The 20,332-nt window shown below is 45.6% G+C and overlaps 1 protein-coding gene and 1 long non-coding RNA gene across 2 annotated transcripts; both read right to left on the reverse strand.

Annotated features, from left to right (window-relative positions):
- Positions 1-7,359: 7,359 nt before the first annotated feature.
- Positions 7,360-9,076, reverse strand: LOC119340053 (UDP-glucose:2-hydroxyflavanone C-glucosyltransferase-like). Its single transcript, XM_037611964.1, has one exon. The coding sequence runs from the start codon at positions 8,959-8,961 to the stop codon at positions 7,513-7,515; it is 1,449 nt and encodes a 482-aa protein (XP_037467861.1). The 5' UTR covers positions 8,962-9,076; the 3' UTR covers positions 7,360-7,512.
- Positions 9,077-19,092: 10,016 nt separating this feature from the next.
- Positions 19,093-20,042, reverse strand: LOC119341426. The gene is made up of 2 exons (XR_005165096.1): positions 19,852-20,042; positions 19,093-19,706 (listed from the first exon to the last, which is right to left on the reverse strand). It is a non-coding gene; the product is annotated as an uncharacterized LOC119341426 (long non-coding RNA).
- Between the last annotated feature and the right edge of the window lie 290 nt (positions 20,043-20,332).

A 20,332-nucleotide genomic window follows, 5' to 3' on the forward strand; every position in this document is an offset into this window, starting at 1 on the left:
TGAAACCACATCAGTCCAACACCCAAGCATGCCTCAAACGCATGTTCTGAAAGATCAAAAACTAAAACAGTACAGGGTAAAAAAGGCCTGCAGGCTAATACAGGATTAGGGATCCAACGTTCTTGACTCTGAACTAAAACCGATGAGAACACTACAGCAAAGTGATCCGCATTCCTCCTGCATCAGCTAGAATCCTCATGTCTTCTGCAACGAGCATCTTGCGGACCTCCTTGATATGCTCCACGAGCCCCCCTTTCATCTTCTTGAGGGGTTGAGTTGGTGTGCCAGGCCAGTCGAGAGGTGATGCAGGGCTCGAAATCGCCTGAACCGCCATTTTTGATGGTGGATCACTCGGCCTTGAAGAGTCTGGACTCTGGAACCCATCTTTACAAGCCCCAAAATCAAGCTTGGAGTAGAAAGAGGCATGGGTGGCACCTCCAGCGCCCATCAAGTTCCTTTTCACCCCAAAGTCAATTGGAGCGGGCTTTTGAGTATGCAGGATATCCAATGTAGTATCTCCTGCATTTTCTCGAGGGAGTCCTTGGTGTACAGAATCATCCACCTCTTGAGGGTCCTCCAGATCAGCCACCAGTTCTGCTTAACATCAGACCAGACTGCATTATCAAAAACATGCTTATTTCTAGTTTTCCACTAGCTCCACAAGACACAAGCACAAAATGCATTAAGTACTTCATGTTTCTTGTTAGCAGGCCAAAATTTGGCTATGGAATAGTAACTAGATCCTACTTCCATGGAAAGAAATGAGGAGACTGCATCCCAGATGTTTTTTGCAACCATACAGTCAAAAAACAAGTGGTTTACAGTTTCCTGTTCGGAGCAAAAAAGACAGTCAGGGTTCCTATCTATGCCCCTTTTAAGCAAATTGTTCTTGGTCATAAGTTTATTATGCGCCAGGAGCCAGAGGAAAACCTGGATTCTGGGAGGCACAACAATGGACCACACAGAGGGGATATAGACAGGCTTCACCCCTCTAAAATTGATTATGGCATAAAGTGAACTAGAAGAGTAGACCCCCTTGGATTCATACTGCCAGACCATAGCATCAACATCAGTTTTGAGCACAGTCTCCTTTATGATTTGTTCAAGGCAGTACCACTCCTCCAGCATGGCAGGGGTAAATATCCTCCTAAAAGTAAGTTTAATGTTACTCCCATCCCAAACTTCAGAGACTGTCACACATTGTTGGTGAAAAATGGAGTACAAAGGCCAAAACTAAACAGAGAGTGGGGAGGTTCCAAACCAGATATCCTCCCAAAATCTAATCTTCCTACCATTTCCTACTACCCATCTGTAGCCAAACTTAAGAGCTTTGGCAGCCCACATAACCCCTTGCCAAAAATTTGAAGAGGCTTGTGGCCTACATGCAAATATATTAGGAGCATTCCTAATATATTTGTTATCTACAATGGTTTTCTAGATTTTGCCCTCATCTTGGGCATATCTCTTGACCCAACTGCCCAGTAGACACAAGTTAAGATCTCTGATATTGGGGATCCCAAGCCCTCCATATTCTTTCTTCATACAAACTAGGTGCCAGTTGGCCAGGTGAAGTTTCCTGTTCCCCTCAAAGTCACTCCAAAGGCAATGAGCTAGTTGACTGTTAATCAAATTTAGGGCCCATTTAGGGAACTTAAAGAAGGACAGCAGGTATATGGGGATACTAGCTAAACAAGCTTTAATGAGAGTTAGCCTAGCAGAGTAGGACAGTAGCTTCCCCCTCCAGCCAGCCATCCTCTTTAAGATCTTATCAATAAGAGGTTGGATGTCTTCCCTCCTCAGCTTGTCATAGTGTAAAGGAATCCCTAGATACTTTATTGGAAATGTACCAACAGTACATCCAAAAGTATTCATGAAGTTGGTTAGTTCTTCCCCCTCAACTCCTAAAGGAATGAGTTCACTTTTAGCATAGTTGATTCTCATACCTGATACTCTCTCAAAGCAAGTCAAAATCATTTTCAGGTTAGCAGCTTTAGATTCATCTTTATCCATGAAGAGGATAGTATCATCTGCATATTGCAGACATATCACTCCACCAGGGATAAGATTAGAACAAAGCCCTTTTATCAGGTTATGAGAAGCTGCTTTAATGAGCATTCTAGTTAGCACATCTACAACAATGTTAAAAAGTAAAGGAGATATAGGGTCTCCTTGTCTTAGTCCTTTGTTGGTTACAAAGAAGTCACTATCAACCCCATTGACCTTGACTCCCACAGAGCTCATGTGGGTAATTTGATAAATCCATTTGGTCCAAACATGACCAAAGTTTCTTTTTTGGAGAATCTCCATCAAGAATTCTAGGTTAACTTTATCAAATGCTTTCTCATAATCTAATTTTAGCACCAGTCCTGAATTATCAGAGTGGAAAGTAGAATGTAAAATTTCATGAGCTGTCACTACACTTTCAAGGATGAATCTCCCTTTTATGAAAGCTGACTGGTTGCTAGAAGTTAGGAAATTCATGAGAGTAGCAAGCCTATTAGTAAAAACCTTGGTAAAAACCTTAAAAATACAATTCAGCAAACTAATAGGTCTAAATTTCTTCATATCAGTAGCATCTTCCTCTTTAGGAATGGGAGTTATCATAGCAAAATTCAATCTATATATATATATATCAAGTTTTCCTGCATGGAAGTCATCAAACAGAGCCATAACATCCTGCTTGATAACTTCCCAGAATTCCTGAAGAAAAAGAAAGGATAGGCCATCTGGTCCAGGCGCTCCTTCAGAGTATGAACCAAAGATTGCATCCTTCAGTTCTTTTTCAGAAAATGGAGCTGGGAGGGTTTCATTATTATCTTCAGAGATTTTCCCCTCATCAGAGAAAAAATCTTGTCTTAAATTGAATCCTCCTCTAACTTCTTTCTTAAAGAGATCTTTATAAAAGTCAGAGGCTATTTTAAGCATATCTCTAGTGTCTGAGGTAGGACCATCAGGGCCAACTAGTGAATGAATAAGGGTCTTCCTTCTCCTTTGGTTGGCTACATCAATGAAGTACTTGGTATTCCTGTCTCCTTCTAGTATATCTCTATCCCTAGATCTTTGTCTAGCCTTGGTTTCCTCTTTAATCCAGATATATCTAAGCTCTTTTAGAATATTCTGCATCCTAGCATTCTCAACATCAGAGAGACAAGTTGTTTCTGATTTGATATCCAACCCATCATACTCTTCTGTGAGAGCAGTTTTCAACTTCCTAATCTCTGCTTCTACATTCTTACTCCACCCTTTGGAGAATTTTCTGAATCTTCTAACTTTTTCTTGCCAGACATCTATTGGTTTGCCCTTCTTGACTGGAGCTGTCCAGTTTTTGATGGCCAAATCTTTGAAATCCTTATGGAGCAACCACCATTTTTCAAATTTGAAACTAGCCTCTAGGACTGCTCCCCAACCCTGAATCCCATAGAAGAGGAGTATGGTCACTCCCGGTTCTGGGGAGGGCTTGGGAGGTGCATAGAGGGAACATAGCTTCCAGCTCAGTGGTGCAGAAGATCCTATCTATGGTAGTCATGATGTTATTCTCTTGGTTATTAGCCCAACTGAATTTCCTACTTGACATCCTAATTTCTAGAAGGCTCCATATTTCCACCCAGGCATTAAATTTATCAGCCCAGAGATGGTTAATATTACCATTACTCTTATCCTGCTGATATCTAACTAGATTAAAATCCCCTCCTATGAGAGTGGGCATTTGGTCATCTACAAAGAGGCTATGGAGTTCAGAGATAAAAGCATCTTTGCCCTCATCATATGGAGATCCATAAACAGCTATAACTCTAAAACAGGTCCCATTAGCTTTAACTTTCAGGTTACAGGACACAGAGTAATTCAGTGAGCTCCATTGCAGGACCTCAAAAATATCTGCATCTACACCAACCAAAACACCACCAGCAGTGCCTACAGCAGGGAGATGATGCCAAAGAAAATTCTTATTCCCACTAATGGACTTAAGAAAGGCAGTAGTAAGCTCTTCTTTCTTAGTTTCCTGGAAAGCAACTATACTAGCATTTGTTTTAGTCAAGGTATCTACAATACATGGTTTCTTTCCTGGGGTGGTGATACCCCTGATATTCCAGAATAAACAATTCATATTAAAAGAGTGCTTTCTTGGGGTGCTTGCCCCGCCTATGTTTGGAGATTTTAGACCAGATAATACTCTGGTCATCAGTAGCAGTAGAGCTCCTGTATAACCCCACAGGTGTAACAGGAGAATCTAAGTCAGCCTTTTGATTTTCTAGCCCAACAGGCTTACCCAGGGAGCCTATTTTTTCTACACCATATTTTCCTAAAGTGTTATGTACATTATCTCTAGCTATGCTATCTGCTTGAGCAACACTTCCTATGTGGATAGGCCCTGCAGGCCCTTTAGGGATTTTGTTCTTAGAGACTACAAAAGCATAACTTTCTTTCTGTACATCAATCTCTACTCCTACCATTCTAGCTACAGAAATAAATGCAGGATCATGGAAATTCTCAAAGGAGTTTTTCTTAATTGTACCTTTGTGTTTACCTTTAGGCTCTTCTAGGTTCTGGACCTTCTTTGACCCCATGGCAATCTCCATGATTGTTCTCTCACCAATGTCAATTCTGGAGCTCTTTCTCTGTGCCTGGACTGGCCCCCATTTTTGAAGGATGGGTGGGGCATGAGTTGTGTTTGTGGTAAGACCTGGACTGAAAACCACTTCCTTCAGGGATTCATTCTCCACTACCACCTCAGCCTGGTCCTCTAGCAAGTTGATGTTATCCTCCTCATCATCATCTCCAATCTCAATCTCTTGCAGCATTTTGAAGCTTTCATCTAAGGAAATGGGGTCCTGGAGTTGCTGTAAGTAGGCTAGCACATTTTGCTTAGTTTGGTGAGGAGTTCCAGAGGTAGAACCATTTCCCCCAGACTGAGATGAGGAATTTTTTGCAGTGTGATGAGAGCCTCCAGCCCCATCATCACTGTTGGCATTGTTCAATGATTCTTTTTCTTTACTCTTCTCAGTGTCTTCATCCAGAAGATCATCCTGATCGAGGTCATCCACTGGTGGTTCCACAACAATCTTGATCTTATACAGCTTGTCTCCTATTCCAAAGATTCTTTCAGTAGGAATTTTGGTATAGTCTTTGCATATGATTTTGATTCTAACCACCTCAAAGAAAGATTTGAAGTTTCCCTGCCAGTCCACATCAATCAAAGAGCCCAAAACAGAGGCAATTTGCTCTAAAACTGACCATTCTGCCCAGGCTGGAGCCACTCCTCTTAACTGAAGCCAAACAGACTGGAGTTCTGCATGAAATTCCATCTCTCCTTTCCACACCTCAACATTGACTGAAACTCCATCAATCTCAGGCAGTCCAAAGTTGGGGTAGCCAGCAACTGTTGCTACAGGGGTATGAGGGGGGAATTTGACTAGAAAAGTCCAGCTGTCTAGTATCCTGATGTGCCATGGCCAATTGGTTTTGTATATGACAGAGAAGTTATGGGCTAGTTCTTCCTTAGTGACCTGCCCAGCTTCTATGTAAACAATCCCCACATTTTTCTTGTTTCCTACATGTTGCTCATTGACATCTGGGACATCAATTTTGAAGAAACCTAAACCTGAAGCTGCACTGCCCACATACTTAGCACAATTCCTAGGCTTCTTTCTAACTGGATAGTCATCTACTTTGTGTGTCACCATCTTGCAGATGAAACATGAGGGGGGTTTGGGGCACTAGGCCTTATGATGCCCAGGCTCTCCACATGTGTAGCAGGTAACATCACTGTAGTCACCTCCAGAAGAATCCTTGGCCTTGTTGATATTCTTGTTTTTGTTCTGTGGTTGCTTCTTCTTTTGCTGCTGAGTCTGATTGTTGTTTTCTCTGTTGTTCTCTACTACTGACTGCATCAAGGTAGTTTGCCCCTGATTCCCTTGCATCTGCATCTGGGGCGGTGCTTGCCCTTGGAATTGCAGACCGGTGCCTCCCCCTGCTGTTGCAGCTGTTGATTCTGCATCTGATTAGGTCCCCAACTGCCTGGCGCTCCCCACTGGTTCATCATCGGAGCCGGCTGCAAGAACGGCCCCTGGTACCATGGGGGAGGGGCACCTTGAAAGCCAAATCCGAAGGGGAATTGCTGCTGCGGGGGGCCAAACTGCTGCTGCGCCCACTAGTTCTGCCCGCTCCCTCCATGATCAGCTTGGTCAAGATGGCCATCGCCTCCCCTCTGATTCCTATTCAGGTCGCGTCTGCCTCGCCCACGACCACGGCCCTGAGCATCAGCCATCTCAATCAGATCCAAGAAGTTGGGCTGCTCCCCTCTCCACTCACTTGCAGAAATTGAAATAGTGGGCACTGAGAGGCGGTGTTGATCTTGATCGCAGGCAGGGTGGCAGTCTGCAACGGTGAAGGAGCGGCGGCGGAGGAGGGACTTCTCAATCCAGACTAGGACTGAGGGGGGATTAGGGTTTGTGGACGCGTCCCCTCCCCACAGCTGCCCAAAGTAGGCCCTGATGGCATCTCCTTCTTCCTCACGTGGCTGCTCCACATCAGCACGCTCCCCCGCCTTTTGACTCGGGTCACACCTCCTCCATACTCTCTCACTGACGTGTGGGGCCTTGCACGGCGTCCCTCCCGCAAAACAGAGTATCTCTTCGACCTTGGCAACCAGCATCTTCTCCGGCGAGGCCTTGCTCAGCCGCATCCCAACTGTGTGTTGTCGGAGATCCACCCCATCTGGCGTCGCACGAGACCCAGGGTCAGCCGCTCACTTGAGCGGCGTACCAAGGTCCCAGGCAGATAGCTGGAGGCGTGGAGGATTCGAAATCTCCCTGACTAAGCTCATGGGAGAGAGGGCTGGAGAGACCAGAACGCTCTCCACTTGGCTCTGCTCGCCGGCGACGGCGAGATCATCTCCGCGCGCGCCCACACAATCACCTCCTCCGGTGAAATCTCTTCCCCACCATCTTCCGCTCCATCTCTTCCTCCGGCACCTCCACGCAGATCCGCGTGACTAGCTTGATCTTCGAGTCCCCCCTGGAAGGAAGCCGCATCGTCCTCCTCATACGCGCGCGATGCATCTCCTCCGCCATTTCTTCCCCGTCGTACCGCGCCCCTCTCTCCCTCCTCTCCATGGCGAGCCAACGGGCGAGGGGAAGAAGTCAACGCGACCAACGGGCGAGGGGGAGAAGTCCGCGCGACCGACGAGAAAGCCGCGGTGCGCCGGCGTGCGGGATTCGTCGGCGGGATCTACCGGATCTGGTGGCTACGGTGGTAGGTGGATGGGGCGAGGCAGGTTGCGTGCGCGAGAGCGAGACCGAGAGCGGTCATTTCAAACCCTCTGAACGAGAGAATTGTTATTATTGTTATTACAAACAAAGCAAAGCAAGGTGATGGTACTTTATTATAAAGTGGGCTGGCAGAAGTAATCCGTGAGCTTCAGCATGCGAGTCACCTTCACGCTTACGTACGAAAATATAATTGACACAAGGAGTAGGAGGAAGTCTGCATGAAGCAGCCCTCAAACGAACTAGGTCAGTTGAGCGTGGAAAGAAACTGCTGGATGCTGCGATGGGTGGAGCCGCCTGGGGCGACGGCCTTGATGGCCTCCTCGCGGACCTCCGCCACCCTTGCCGAAATCGCCTCGTCGCCCATCACCTCCTTCACCTTCTCCGCAATCTCTGCCCCGGTCACGATCGACTCCTCCTTCTCCCAGGTCCAGTGCTCCATCCACAGCCCGAAGCCGCCGCTCCTTACCACCGTCGCGATCAGGCGCTGGTCACCCAGCATCGGCCATGCCAGGATCGGCACGCCGTGCGTGGCCGACTCTGTCACCGAGTTCCACCCGGAGTGGCTTATGAACAGCCCCACCGCCGGGTGCCTCAGGACCGCCTCCTGGTCCACCCACTCCTTGGTCACGAGGCCGCGCCCCTGCACGCGCCCCAAGAACCCATTGCCCACCACGTCGCCCAGCTCTGCCGTGTCCTGCCGATCCACCACCGTGGTCTTCACCACCCACAGGAACCGGCAGCCGCTGGCCTCCAGCCCGGCGCCGATCTCACGGATCTGTTCCAGCGCTGCCGCTATACGGCTGCCGAAGGCGACGTAGACCACCGACCGCGCTGGCTGCTCCCCGAGCCATCCAATAATAGGCGAGGCGCCATGTACCGGCTCTACCACCTTATCGCCTCTCGCCGCCGTGGTCGTGGACATGAGATTGAGGAGGCCGACTGCGTATACCGGAGGGAACCCGGGAACAACCTTGCCGCCTCGCAGGGCAGCCAGCACCTCCGGCTCCAAAGCGTCGAACGTGTTGACGAGAAGGCCGTCTGCTCTGGCGATCTCGCGGCCGTTGTCAATGAACTGCTTGGTGAAGAGGCTGTCGGGGTCGCGCAACAACTGCGGGGGGTAATCCACCGGGACGCGTCCAATGCCGGGCACGTCGACGTCGCCGACGAGGTGGTCCGCGTTGGCGCTGTCGAGGTAGGCGGGGAAGTAGGCGAGGAAGGACAGCATGGTTGTGCAGGAGATGAAGAGTATGTGGCATGGAATCTGCAGCTCGTTCTTGGCCACGGGGATGACGTGGGAAGCCAGGGTGACATCCGTGACGATGGCTGACGCGCGCGGCGCGGCGCCGGCGATGAGTGGGCCGAGGAGATGGGCTGAGCGGCGCAGGGCCTCCCACCGTAGGAAGAAGGGGTCAGTCTCGGCGACGGTGGCGTCGTCCAACGGCAGGAGGTTGAAGTCAATGCGTCGGATGGCGGGGAAGGCAGCGAAGAGGCCGGCGAAGTGGTCGGCCTCCGCCTCCGTGACGGTCGGGAGAGCGGTCACGACTGAGATTTCCACGCCCATGTTGGCGAGGGCGGTAATGAAGCGGCAGAAAGGCTGGATGTGGCCCATGCCGGCGCTCGGGACGAAGACCAAATGCGGTGCCGGTGCACCTCTGACCTGCTCACCCGAGCTCGGCACCGCGGCGACAGGCATTTTGCGACTAGTCGGGCTTGGGCAATGGCGACTGGCGAGTGTTTGGTGTCTCGTCTGGTGTTGGGCAAATCAATCATCGGATCCATTTATAGCGGGAACTTGGCTTAGGATTCGATGCGTCTGTCACTCCGAGTGCTGTGCTACACCTATTGCTACTCCATCTTGTGGCGATTGTTTGGTATACTACCTCCGTTTAGGTGAATAAGTCATTCGCGTAGTTCTAGGTCATCGATTTGAGGAATTAAATATGTGCTATATGTCATGAAAAGTATATCACTAGATTTCTACAACGATATAGTTCCTAAATATTTTTTTTATCACATATAATATATATTTAGATAGTTAAATCGTCAACCTAGAACTACGCGAATGACTTATTCACCGAGACGAAGGTCCACTAATTGCTATAAAAGCTAATGTGTACTATGATCACCGTAGGCAGGTGGACGCCATCAAGCCATGTTGGTCTTTATGGCACCGAAATTGCTGTCCATACGATTGTCTCACACCCGGTTTTTGTGCATTTTTCTCTCCCATAATGGTCTTTTTATAACACAAGTTAGAGGCGAGGATTTGTGGCTCTAGGACGCAACACACGCCTATATAAATATGAAAAAGTCCAAAATAAACCTTGAAGTCGTAGCCAAAAGCTAAATCAAACCCTAAACTTTGAATCCTGAAAATTGGCACTCTGAACTTGTAATCCTGGTCTATTTTAGACCCTTGACCTGTTTGGCACACCGGGAATACTACAATCCCGGCCGGGATAACCAGCTACTCTCAGAAACAAGAATTTGGGCCAGCCCACTATAACACAAGAAGAATTCATGAAGGTTAAAAAACTGTTTGCACGTTTCTAAAATTGTTCAGAAGTTAAAAAACGTTCATTTTTTATATTTTTAGCACGATTTCAATCCATTTTGTATTATATAAAAATTATTTGGAATTCTGAAATTCTGTTCGCATTTTAAAAAACTGTTTGTGATTTTAAAAAAATCACATTTGTCAAAAAATGTTCAGAATTACAACAGTTACATGCTATTAGTTTTTCGGATCTTCAGAATTGTGTCGCACTTTTTAATAATATTTTTGGAATTTTCATAAATTATTTCGTAAATAATGTTTTTTTTAAATGTTTCGGATTCTTGGCTGCGGACTCGACTGGGCCGGCCCATCTGACATAAAGCGAGTTTTAATTTCTTATCACGTGCTATAAAAATTCTTTCTTTCTTTTTCTTAACGCGCGAGGTAATACATCCAAGAGAAAAAACATTTCGTGGATTGAAATTTGGACCTGGTATGGTTGACCTGATTTCGCTAGCCTGAACAAAATTTTAAAGTGCGAATACTTTTTGTACAATGTAAAAAAAATGTTTGCATGTTGTAAAAAAAATGTGTCATAACCTTAACAGAATATACGTGACATGTTTTTGAAAATGTCTATGCAAATTTAAAAATGTTGAACCATGTAAAAGAGTGTCCGTGCAGTTTTATAAAATGTTTAGTGTCATTAAGAAAATGTAAAATATGGATTTGGAAAAAATATTACCATGTATTCAAAAAAGTTTTGAAAACATTTAATTTAAAATTTTCCATAATGTATTTGAAAATATCAAAAGTTTATCAAATATTTAATGTGTGCATTAAAAATATATATTTGGTACTGAGAAAAATTAGACATGTGTGAAAATGAAAAAAGAAAAGAAAACGTAAAAGAAAAAAACTAAGAAAACAAATTAGTGCGCGTGCATGGGCGACTGCACTAGTGGGCCGGCCCAATTCAGCAAATACCGGCGAAGTCCTCTCAAGGTTTAAAATAGACCGGGATTACAGAGTTTAGTATGCTGATTTCAGGGATTGAGAGTTTGGGGTTTGCTTTAGCATTTCGCCTATAAATTCAAGATTTATTTTGGACTTTTTCCTACAAATATAGAACTGAAAGATATCTGGAAATTTCAAAAAAATCTAGAATTTTCGGGTATCAAACCTGGGTGCCCAACACCCGTGTTCAGTTTTGTGGGAAACGGGTGCCCGTGATAATCCCGCTAAAAAAGTCAAAAAATTCTATGTATAAAAAAATTAATTGGATGTGGCTCGTATTTAGGGCCATATTTCTCTCGGCACGGATACCATGTGCACTCCTTCCCTATGAAACTGAACACGAGTGTAGAATGAGTACACGGGTTTGATATCCCAAAAATTCAGAATTTTTTGATACTTTCTCGTATTTTTTTATGATATATTTATATAAGTGTGTACATCTGGGAGCTTCAATGCATTTCTCAGTTACCGGCTTACTATTTTCTTTTGGTTGTGGTTGGACCATCCTAATCATGCTGAGTGAACGTTTTATTTCACAATATCTCAGAAATTGAGGTAACATATGAAACTTCTCTGGCGCATTTAGGGATGTAAGTGGACGTGTCTGCTAAGTCCGTGAACATCTACATTTTATGAAATTTGTATTAGCTTGATTTTTAAAGTAACATTGATTAGCTTTTTTTTTGTCTTGGTGAACAATCACGTCGCTCCTATTTATCCTGCTCATGGTGGGAACCAGGAAGTCATTTAACCTAGTAGTAACATGCATGCATATATTACTATTCTACTCTTTTTTTCTGTTTATTTAAAAATCACTCCAATCAAGACAAATAGTGAGTGGTGAAGGTCTCTGACTCGATCACTCCGTGTACTGATGAGTGCTGTGCTACACCTATTGCTACCCCACCTTGTGGCGATTGTTTGGTATACTACCAATTGCTATGAAAGCTAATGTGTATGGTGATCACTGTAGGCACGGTGAACGCCATCAAGCCATGTTGGTCTTTATGGCACCGAAATTGCTGTTCAAACGATTGTCTCACACTCGGTTTTTGTGAATTTTTTCTCTCCCATAATGGTCTTTTTATAACACAAGTTAGAGGTGAGGATTTGTGGCTCTAGGATGCAACACACCCCTATATAAATATAGAACTAAAAGATATCTGAAAATTTTGAAAAAATCTAGAATTTTCGGGTATCAAACCTGGGTGCCCAACACCCGTGCTCAGTTTTGTGGGAAATGGGTGCCCGTGATAATCCTGCTAAAAAAGTCAAAAAATTCTATGTATAAAAAAACTAATTGGATGTGGCTCGTATTTAGGGCCATATTTCTCTCGCCACGGATACCATGTACACTCATTCCTTATGAAACTGAACACGAGTGTAGAATAAGCACACGGGTTTGATATCCCAAAATTTCAGAATTTTTTGATACTTTCTCGAATTTTTAATGATATATTTATATAAGGGTGTATGGCATCTGGGAGCTCCAATGCATTTCCCAGTTACCGGCTTACAATTTTCGTTTGGTTGTGGTTGGACCATCTTAATCATGCTGAGTGAACGTTTCATTTCACAATAGCTCAGAAATTGAGGTAACATATGAAACTTCTCCGACGCATTTAGGGATGTAAGTGAACGTGTCTGCTAAGTCCGTGAACATCTACATTTTATGAAATTTGTATTAGCTTGATTTTTAAAGTAACATTGATTAGCTTTTTTTTTGTCTTGGTGAACAATCACGTCGCTCCTATTTAGCCTGCTCATGATGGGAAAGTCATTTAACCTAGTAGTAACATGTATGCATATGTTACTATTCTACTCTTTTTTCTGTTTATTTAAAAATCACTCCAATCAAGATAGATAGTGAGTGGTGAAGGTCTCTGACCCGGTCACTCCGTGTACTGTTGAGTGTTGTGCTACACCTACTATTACCCTGCCGCGTGGCGATTGTTTGTTAGTACATACTACCTCCGTATGGGTTTACAGGGCCCTTAAGAAACACAGCCGTGTCCTCCTTTACTAGCCTCTCTTATCAATTGTGGTTCCGTTAATTAAGGGCCAGCCGCTGCATGTGAGGGATGAGTTAATTGCATAGAAGTACTTCACTTGAGCACGTCGTGACGGATTGGTACCACTAGTCATATTTTTTACATGTCAGTACCATCTCTACGCCTAATTGTTGCAAAACGGTCTAAGTCGCGTATAATAGTGTATTGACGTTGTATCTGATTGACGGGCCCCACTGTCAGGTGCTGATGCGGCATGTCGTTTTGCGAAAAAGACCTTGACCGACGGCCCCCTGTCAGGTGCTGATGTGGCATGTCGTTTTGCAAAAAAGACCCTTAGTTTTTATTTAATCATGTATATATCCTTTGTTGGCCAGAAATGGGTCCTGCCAAAAAATTACTCACGCACGGACGCGGCCTGGATTCGAACCCGCGACCTGACTTACGCAGAGAGCGCTCGCTACAACTGCGCTTCAACATCAACTAGTGGTTGGGGCGCCGCTTGAGGCGTGCATGTCCGGTGCCAGGTAGGTGGCCGCACTTTTCATTCTCCTTTTGGTGCTATGGGTAGAACATATACATGAAACTGCCGATCAACTCATGTGGACTTTGATTACAGTTCAAGCTGAGCAATGTAGGTAGTAGTTACAGGACCAACAAAAATGCATTACTTGCAATGTATATTCATAAAGTAAATCAGAGATATTATTAATAGGTAGACTTATATGAACGCAGAGTAGCGGTCTTACATCCAACAAAGACTTATACCTATAGAGATGACTGGTGAGATGACTGGTAGCTGGGCGCGTCTCTTGAGGCGGAACTGTGCGCACTAATCATGTTGCCGTACTTTTTAGCTTCTCTGTATGACATCACACATAGTTTAGTAAAAATGCTTGAGAAACATATATAAATCTTCTCCTCTTGTAGCATGTCAAATTGTAGGAGAATACTTATAAGGCATTAAAGCAGGACCTGAAGCAATGAATACAATTAAGAATACTCTCAACAAGGCTCTCAGAATAACTATAACCCCACTATTCTGTAAAAAAATATATAATAAAAAGCATAGATGAACTAAAACATTCAAACACATGTGTATGCGTGTAAAATTTAAACTGAATCTTCATTAGTAGCATTCCATGGTTGCCAAACCCTTTAGCTATAGTCATTTCTCCCACAACAGGTTCCCCAATCAAAATTGGATTATTCGTTGTCCCTGAAACAAAATCCGAATGCACCAACAAACTGAGCTAGGAAAAAGAAATGAAGAATCTGTAACATGAAAAGCCGGTCGTCGATTTGCACCTCTGATCGTTGCCTTGTACCTATGCTTAAATTGTTGTTGACCTACCTGAACGGGACCACCCAGTAATAAACTTCAAGACTGAGGTAGCTAATCTGAAATTATGAAAAAGCTATACCCTATGACCTGATGGGGGTGTTTTTCAGAAAAATTGACAATATAACTATACAAGACAATACGACAGGATGGTCTTAAGTTGTACCAAGAACAAACAGATCAAGATGCAAAAAAGGAGTACGTAGAAAAGAATCGCTAGGAGAGTGACCAATATACAGATTCTAAGAATGAGAATCTTAGATGAATAATCCCAAGTTACCACAGCATAAATACACCAACATGTGAATCGGAAATACAATGTTTCAAATTATTTGATGCTATTTGTCAAATGCATTTTTAATTTTCAGTTGTGGTCATGTTCAATGACTCTGAATTTTACACATTATTAGACGACCTTGTATAGAATATATGCAAAATAGATTTGCAAGGCAGATACCTCATTCATACAATTGCTGATGAAAGAACAGGTAGCAAATCATATAACAGGAGAGCTTACATCTTTTTCGAAGCCCTGGTTGTTGCTGGCTTTGAGCTCCTGAACCCTCTTCCACAAACAGTTCAGCTTAACTCTCAGCTTCTTGATCTCCTCACAGTAGTTTATCCCCCCTGAAATAAACCGGGAATACTACTTAGATGCCATCTACTCTAAACGTCCACCGCCCAAATTGTCCTCGTCCTCATGGTGTAGGTCAGCCGCTTGTATCGCACAAAATCCATGACAATGTCGATCCTGCCCTTCTGATCGCCCTGAAAAAGGGGGCGATGGATATTAATTATTCCAGTGACCGGCGTGAAGGTTTGTGAGAGGAGGTGGTGCTTGAATCATTGAGAAATCAATCACTTAACTATTAGTCGGTAAGTTCAATGGGTATTAAATGATTCCCTTTCTAGATATGCTTGTTGAATAAAAGAAAATCAGAAGCATTCCATGGCAAAAGCATGTAAATGGCTAGCTTGCTAGCTAGAGAGGTTATAGGCAGAAGAAAACAAATTAATAACATTGATCGATCCCGTAACAGTTGAACAATGTTCTTCAGTTCGTTGTTAAGCAGCAAGCACAAACGCCAGATTTGATTGGGGGACAATCCTTTCCTGGGTTTCAAAGTTAATAAACGGTAGGAGTCGAACAATACATAGTGCCACCCTTCCTCCTTGTTTGATTCACCACTTCCGGCTTCAAAAGGAAACGAATTAACATAATAATCACATAATTTTATATGAGGTAAACTGAAAAAATGTTAAAACTTGTGCAGGCATGGAAGATGAAATCAGATGGAGATGGTGTTCACCAGGAGCTTAGGCCCGTTGAACCGGCCCTGATGACGCCAGATGTAAAGAGGGGCACAGCCGCATCTGGCCTGCTTGTGTAGACTGCCACAACAAACCTCATCTAGGAGTCTAAAAGATGAGGAGGTCAAGCGGAAAGACCCAGCCATGATAGTGCCAATAAGTTTGCGTCTGCTCAATTCCCTTGTCTACTACATATTAGTTACATAAATCAGAAAGAAAGGTAACTCATACATTCTATTATAATGTGTCAACTGAGACTATGTATTGGCGATTGCTTTAATTAATGTTTCATTTAATAGCATGCCTAATCTGATTAATAAAGTTTGCAGCTAAATTATGCAAGGAAATGGAAAATCTGTATATGTTAAACCTGCCAGTGCACGGTCAGGTGGAAGGGGGGGCCTTCATCCTGTTGGTTGGAGCTTTTGGATGCATGAATCCAGAGAAGCCATGGCAATGGAGCCAGCGACTACTTTGATGCTGCAACATGAATTCAAGTTCAACATTGTCTTATGTTTCTTCGTCTATCTATTATTAGGAAAAGACAAGTGTTATGGTGTTGCTAGAAGGAGGGCGCGAGAGGGCCGGCCGGGGGCCTTTCTGCCCACGGCCGGGCAAGACGGAAGGGATTTTCTTCTTAATTTTTGCTTGATTAGATAGATACATCTCCTCTCTTTATGTAGAGAGGTTTACTTGACTCCCAAGCAAGGCTTACTTGACCCCTAAGCAAGCGACCCTTATCTCTAATTAACCCTAAGACTAATGGGCCCATTAGGCCCATAACATACTCTAACACTACACCCCACCTGGACATGCAGCTTGTCCTCGAGCTGCAGCCTAACCAACTTATAACCATGACTCGACGCAACATAAACCTAACACCTAAAAACAAGCCTTTTACATCTCGGCTGTTTTATTATTCTCAACCTAAAATGGACTGAGACGCTTTATTTTGGACCCTTTAACAAAAAATGGACACCATCCGCACGTCGAACGTGCACGTGTACAACCACCTGGATCCCATGGACACCACCTGGACTGAAGGAGTGCATGTGTATGGCCACCTGGAAGTGGTCGCAAGAGCGACCAGCAGAAGCGCCCTCGCGGCGGACGGCGGCGGAAAGCAGTGGTGCTACGCGGTGCGCTCCTGTCAGTGACACCCTGCCTTCTCCCCGCCGGACGGCTGTTGGTCTGCACCGCACAGGGAAGAGTGGAGGGCTTGCGATTGAGAATGACGAGGAGGGGTGCGCCCCCCCAACCGCCGATGTCGCAGACTTTGAGGTCGCTGCTCGCGGGGAAAGCAACATGCCCGCCGCCCGTGGAGGAAACCGCATGCCCAAGATCCCCGACCCAGCGGATGAGATCGAGGTCCTTTGCGCAGCGAAGGGCAACTTGGAGGAGCGGCAGCTGCAGACCACGCATCTCCCGCACACGCCGACACGCTAGGAGGCCGCGCGCAGCAGCCTGCAGCCTCACCGTCGCCGATACGTGGCGGGTAGCAATCCAAGATGGAAGCGATGACGGCAACGGCGGGGACTTGATCTGCTGGATGTGGACGCCCTGGGATGGCGGCGGCGCTGATGGGAATGAGGTCGTCGCACTCCCGTCATAGGGCATCCCATATTGGGCGGCGTAGCTGACCGGCGGTGGCTGCTGCGGCGGAGCGCCAGGCGCGGCGGAGGCCGCCAGGAGCGGCGGCTGCCACTGCAGCCAGGGCTGGGCGGATGTGGCGACGGATGGCAGCTGCAGCGGCCCGGCGAGCGCGGTGAAGGCCGCCTAGTGCGGCGGCTGCCATAGCAGCCACGGCGGCCCAGGGGCGGGGATGGGCAACGCAGCCGGGTGCGGCCCGTAGGACCCGACCAAGAACAGGTGGATCTCCTGGACCGTCTGGGTTAGGTCCCGCAGCACCCCGGACACCTCCTCCCATGTGAGGACGACAGGGGCGGGCGCGACGGAGGACCCCGGTGCGGGCAGGAGCGGGGCGACGGGCGTGGTGGTCGCCAGAGGCGACAAGGTGACCGGCAGCGGAAGAGACGGGCTTGGCGGCGGTGAAGACATGATCGAACCGAAGCTAACTGATACCAAATTGTTATGATGTCGCTAGAAGGAGGGCGCGAGAGGGTCGGCCGGGGGCCTTTCTGCCCACGGCCGGGCAAGACGGAAGGGATTTCCTTCTTAATTTTTGCTTGATTAGATTGATACATCTCCTCTCTTTATGTAGAGAAGTTTACTTGACTCCCAAGCAAGGCTTACTTGACCCCTAAGCAAACGACCCTTATCTCTAATTAACCCTAAGACTAATGGGCCCATTAGACCCATAACATACTCTATCAACAAGCATTATGTACTCTGTAATTTATGTATGGACAGTAAGCTTTTATGTTTTGGAACGACAATGTACCATAGATGCATGGAAACTATCTGTACTTTCAATCGGTTAGTGCAAACTAAAGAATTTGCAAACATAATGTCAGGGAGTCCTGTGTATTTATGGCAGGTGTATGTGTAAGACAATATTTCTTATTCAATGCAAGGACTTCCTCGGTCCCCCCTAATTCCAGAAACAGCGTAAATGTGAATCTCAAGTGCTAATTTTTCATGCAAAAAACAACAAGAATAATCTACTTATCTAGTACCATAGCTCAAACTTCAGGTATAGTGAGGGCCATTTGACAGTATTAACCACTACAGATATATTGACAAGGGAATGAAAAATAAGAGAAATTGACAAGAGAAAATTATCCTGATCTTAAGTCAATTCTCCCCATGAAACAAAATTGGAGTCATCTTTCTTTCTTCCTTCCTTGCCTTGTTAGGTGGAGACATAAGGAGAATGGAGTTGATTGACTTCAGAAATCAACATTGCTGGCCAACTTTCGATGCGGCTGTGCTGAGAAATCGTCTTTATATATGGTTTATACGCGTATAAATGACAGCACTTCAGAAATCATCTTTATACGCAGTTTCTACTACCACAGCAGTGCTGAGAAATTCAGTTGTCATTTCAAAAAAATATCATCATGTTAACAGATTTTGCACACTGAATTCATTTGGCTGATTCTCTACACTGAATTTATATGCCTATCACAAATTCACAAACCAATGAACTGTTCACAAAGTGCCCATTTAGTCCCAGAATGTATATGCCTATCACAAATGAAGTACTAACAGTCCTAAAAATTAAGTGGGCAAACGCGGCTCTGAGAGAGAACATGGTATTTGTTATCCAATAAGGTCTTATACAATGGGAGGTGCTTAGGGGAGGTGCTTAGAGAAAAAACCAGGTTTTTTTAAGCACCGATGCTTATTTGTACAGGATAGACGCTTAACTAAGCGTCTCTCCTGTAGAAATAGGCACCGGTGCTTCAGAAAAACCCGGTTTATTTTTCTAAGCATCTCTTTAAGCACCTCCCATTGTACAAGGCCTAAAGTGTCAAACGAGTGACTGTGGGGCAACAACACTGAAGAATTATTATTGCCTCCTCTATTTCTAGATGTGTCAAGAATTGTAATTCCCATCAATTAGTTGATCCAAACCGGAGAATTTTCAAACATTAGGGCAGGGAATCATGTATGTTTATGGCATGCAATCTTTATAGTGGAAATCTCAAAATGAAATACACCTGAAGCCAAGTTGCACATACTGTAGATAGCAATGTTACCTGAAGCTTCTTATTCAGTGTAAACTACATGAGTAGAAGCACATCTTATTGGGACAACTGATTCCCAAATCGATTGGCATGTAAAATTTACATTTATGTGGTAATGGGTGCAGCTTCCCATTTGTCTGTACGGGTCCCAAAGGACACAAACATACAAATATTTTTTTACTTCTTGGCATTCACAAAATTATCTTTTACATGAAGGACCATATGCTGCTGGGATCCATTTTGAATATCCGACAGAAAACATGCTTCTCTTTTCATCATTGGTTCCAATTTCGTACAGCCAAGCAACAACAAGCCTGTGCCTAATCTCCTCACCTCATAGGAAAAAAGAGAAACGGATGACAAGAGAGTTAGAGTGAGAATCGAGAGCGGCAAACTACTTATGCAAGCGTACAAGCGATGTCTGGGATTGATGGGGAAGAAACCAGAGGCGGCACCACTGACCTGTGGACGCGGTGCACCGGCAGTGTCGTCACGATCTTTCATCTCCATTCCATCACACACTCGAATCGATACCAATTGGAACAAACAAACAAAAGAGCAGGATACCATGGTGGCACATAGCTCAGGTCAGCATGGTTCCATGGCAGCAACCTAAAATTCACAACAATATATGGTTATACGCCTGGAACACTAGGAGAAAACAAATGTAAATCTAGATCTGCCTCCTCTTAAACACCAAACCAAATCACCAGAAGGATTTGTTGTTCCACTTTCAAAGAGAGAGAGAGAGATGGACCTGCCGGTCAGAGGTGAAGAGGAAGTTGGCCTCGCTGGCGTCCGTGGCGAGGTCGGGCACGCAGCTGACGATGCCTCCTTCATCTCGCTCATGGCCTCCCGCAGCGGAGGACGCGCCAACGACCGCATCGACCTCGTCCTCCTGTGGCTTCCACGGGACGAGAGCTCGCAGCGCCGCCCACCTTCTCGGTCTTGCCGCCGCCTTGCCGACACGGCCGTGTGGAGAAGCGGCGCCGCACCTTGCTACGAGGGAGCATGGCCAGCGCCGGAGGAGCGATAGCGGCAGCAGCGGCGGCAGCAACCCTAACAGGGAATGTGAAGACAAACGAGAGAGGGGCCTGCGTGTGAGAGATGAAAAGGAAGCACAGAAAGAATGGATGGGCGACCTAGGAGAGAGCGCGCACCGTCGCGCATACGCTGGTGGAGGCGCAGTCCACGGCCGTCGTTGCGTGGACCAAGGCCGGCGCTCTTGCCTCTTTTCC

Source organism: Triticum dicoccoides, chromosome 7B (assembly GCF_002162155.2).
Source record: "Triticum dicoccoides isolate Atlit2015 ecotype Zavitan chromosome 7B, WEW_v2.0, whole genome shotgun sequence".
Taxonomy (NCBI): Eukaryota; Viridiplantae; Streptophyta; class Magnoliopsida; order Poales; family Poaceae; genus Triticum; species Triticum dicoccoides.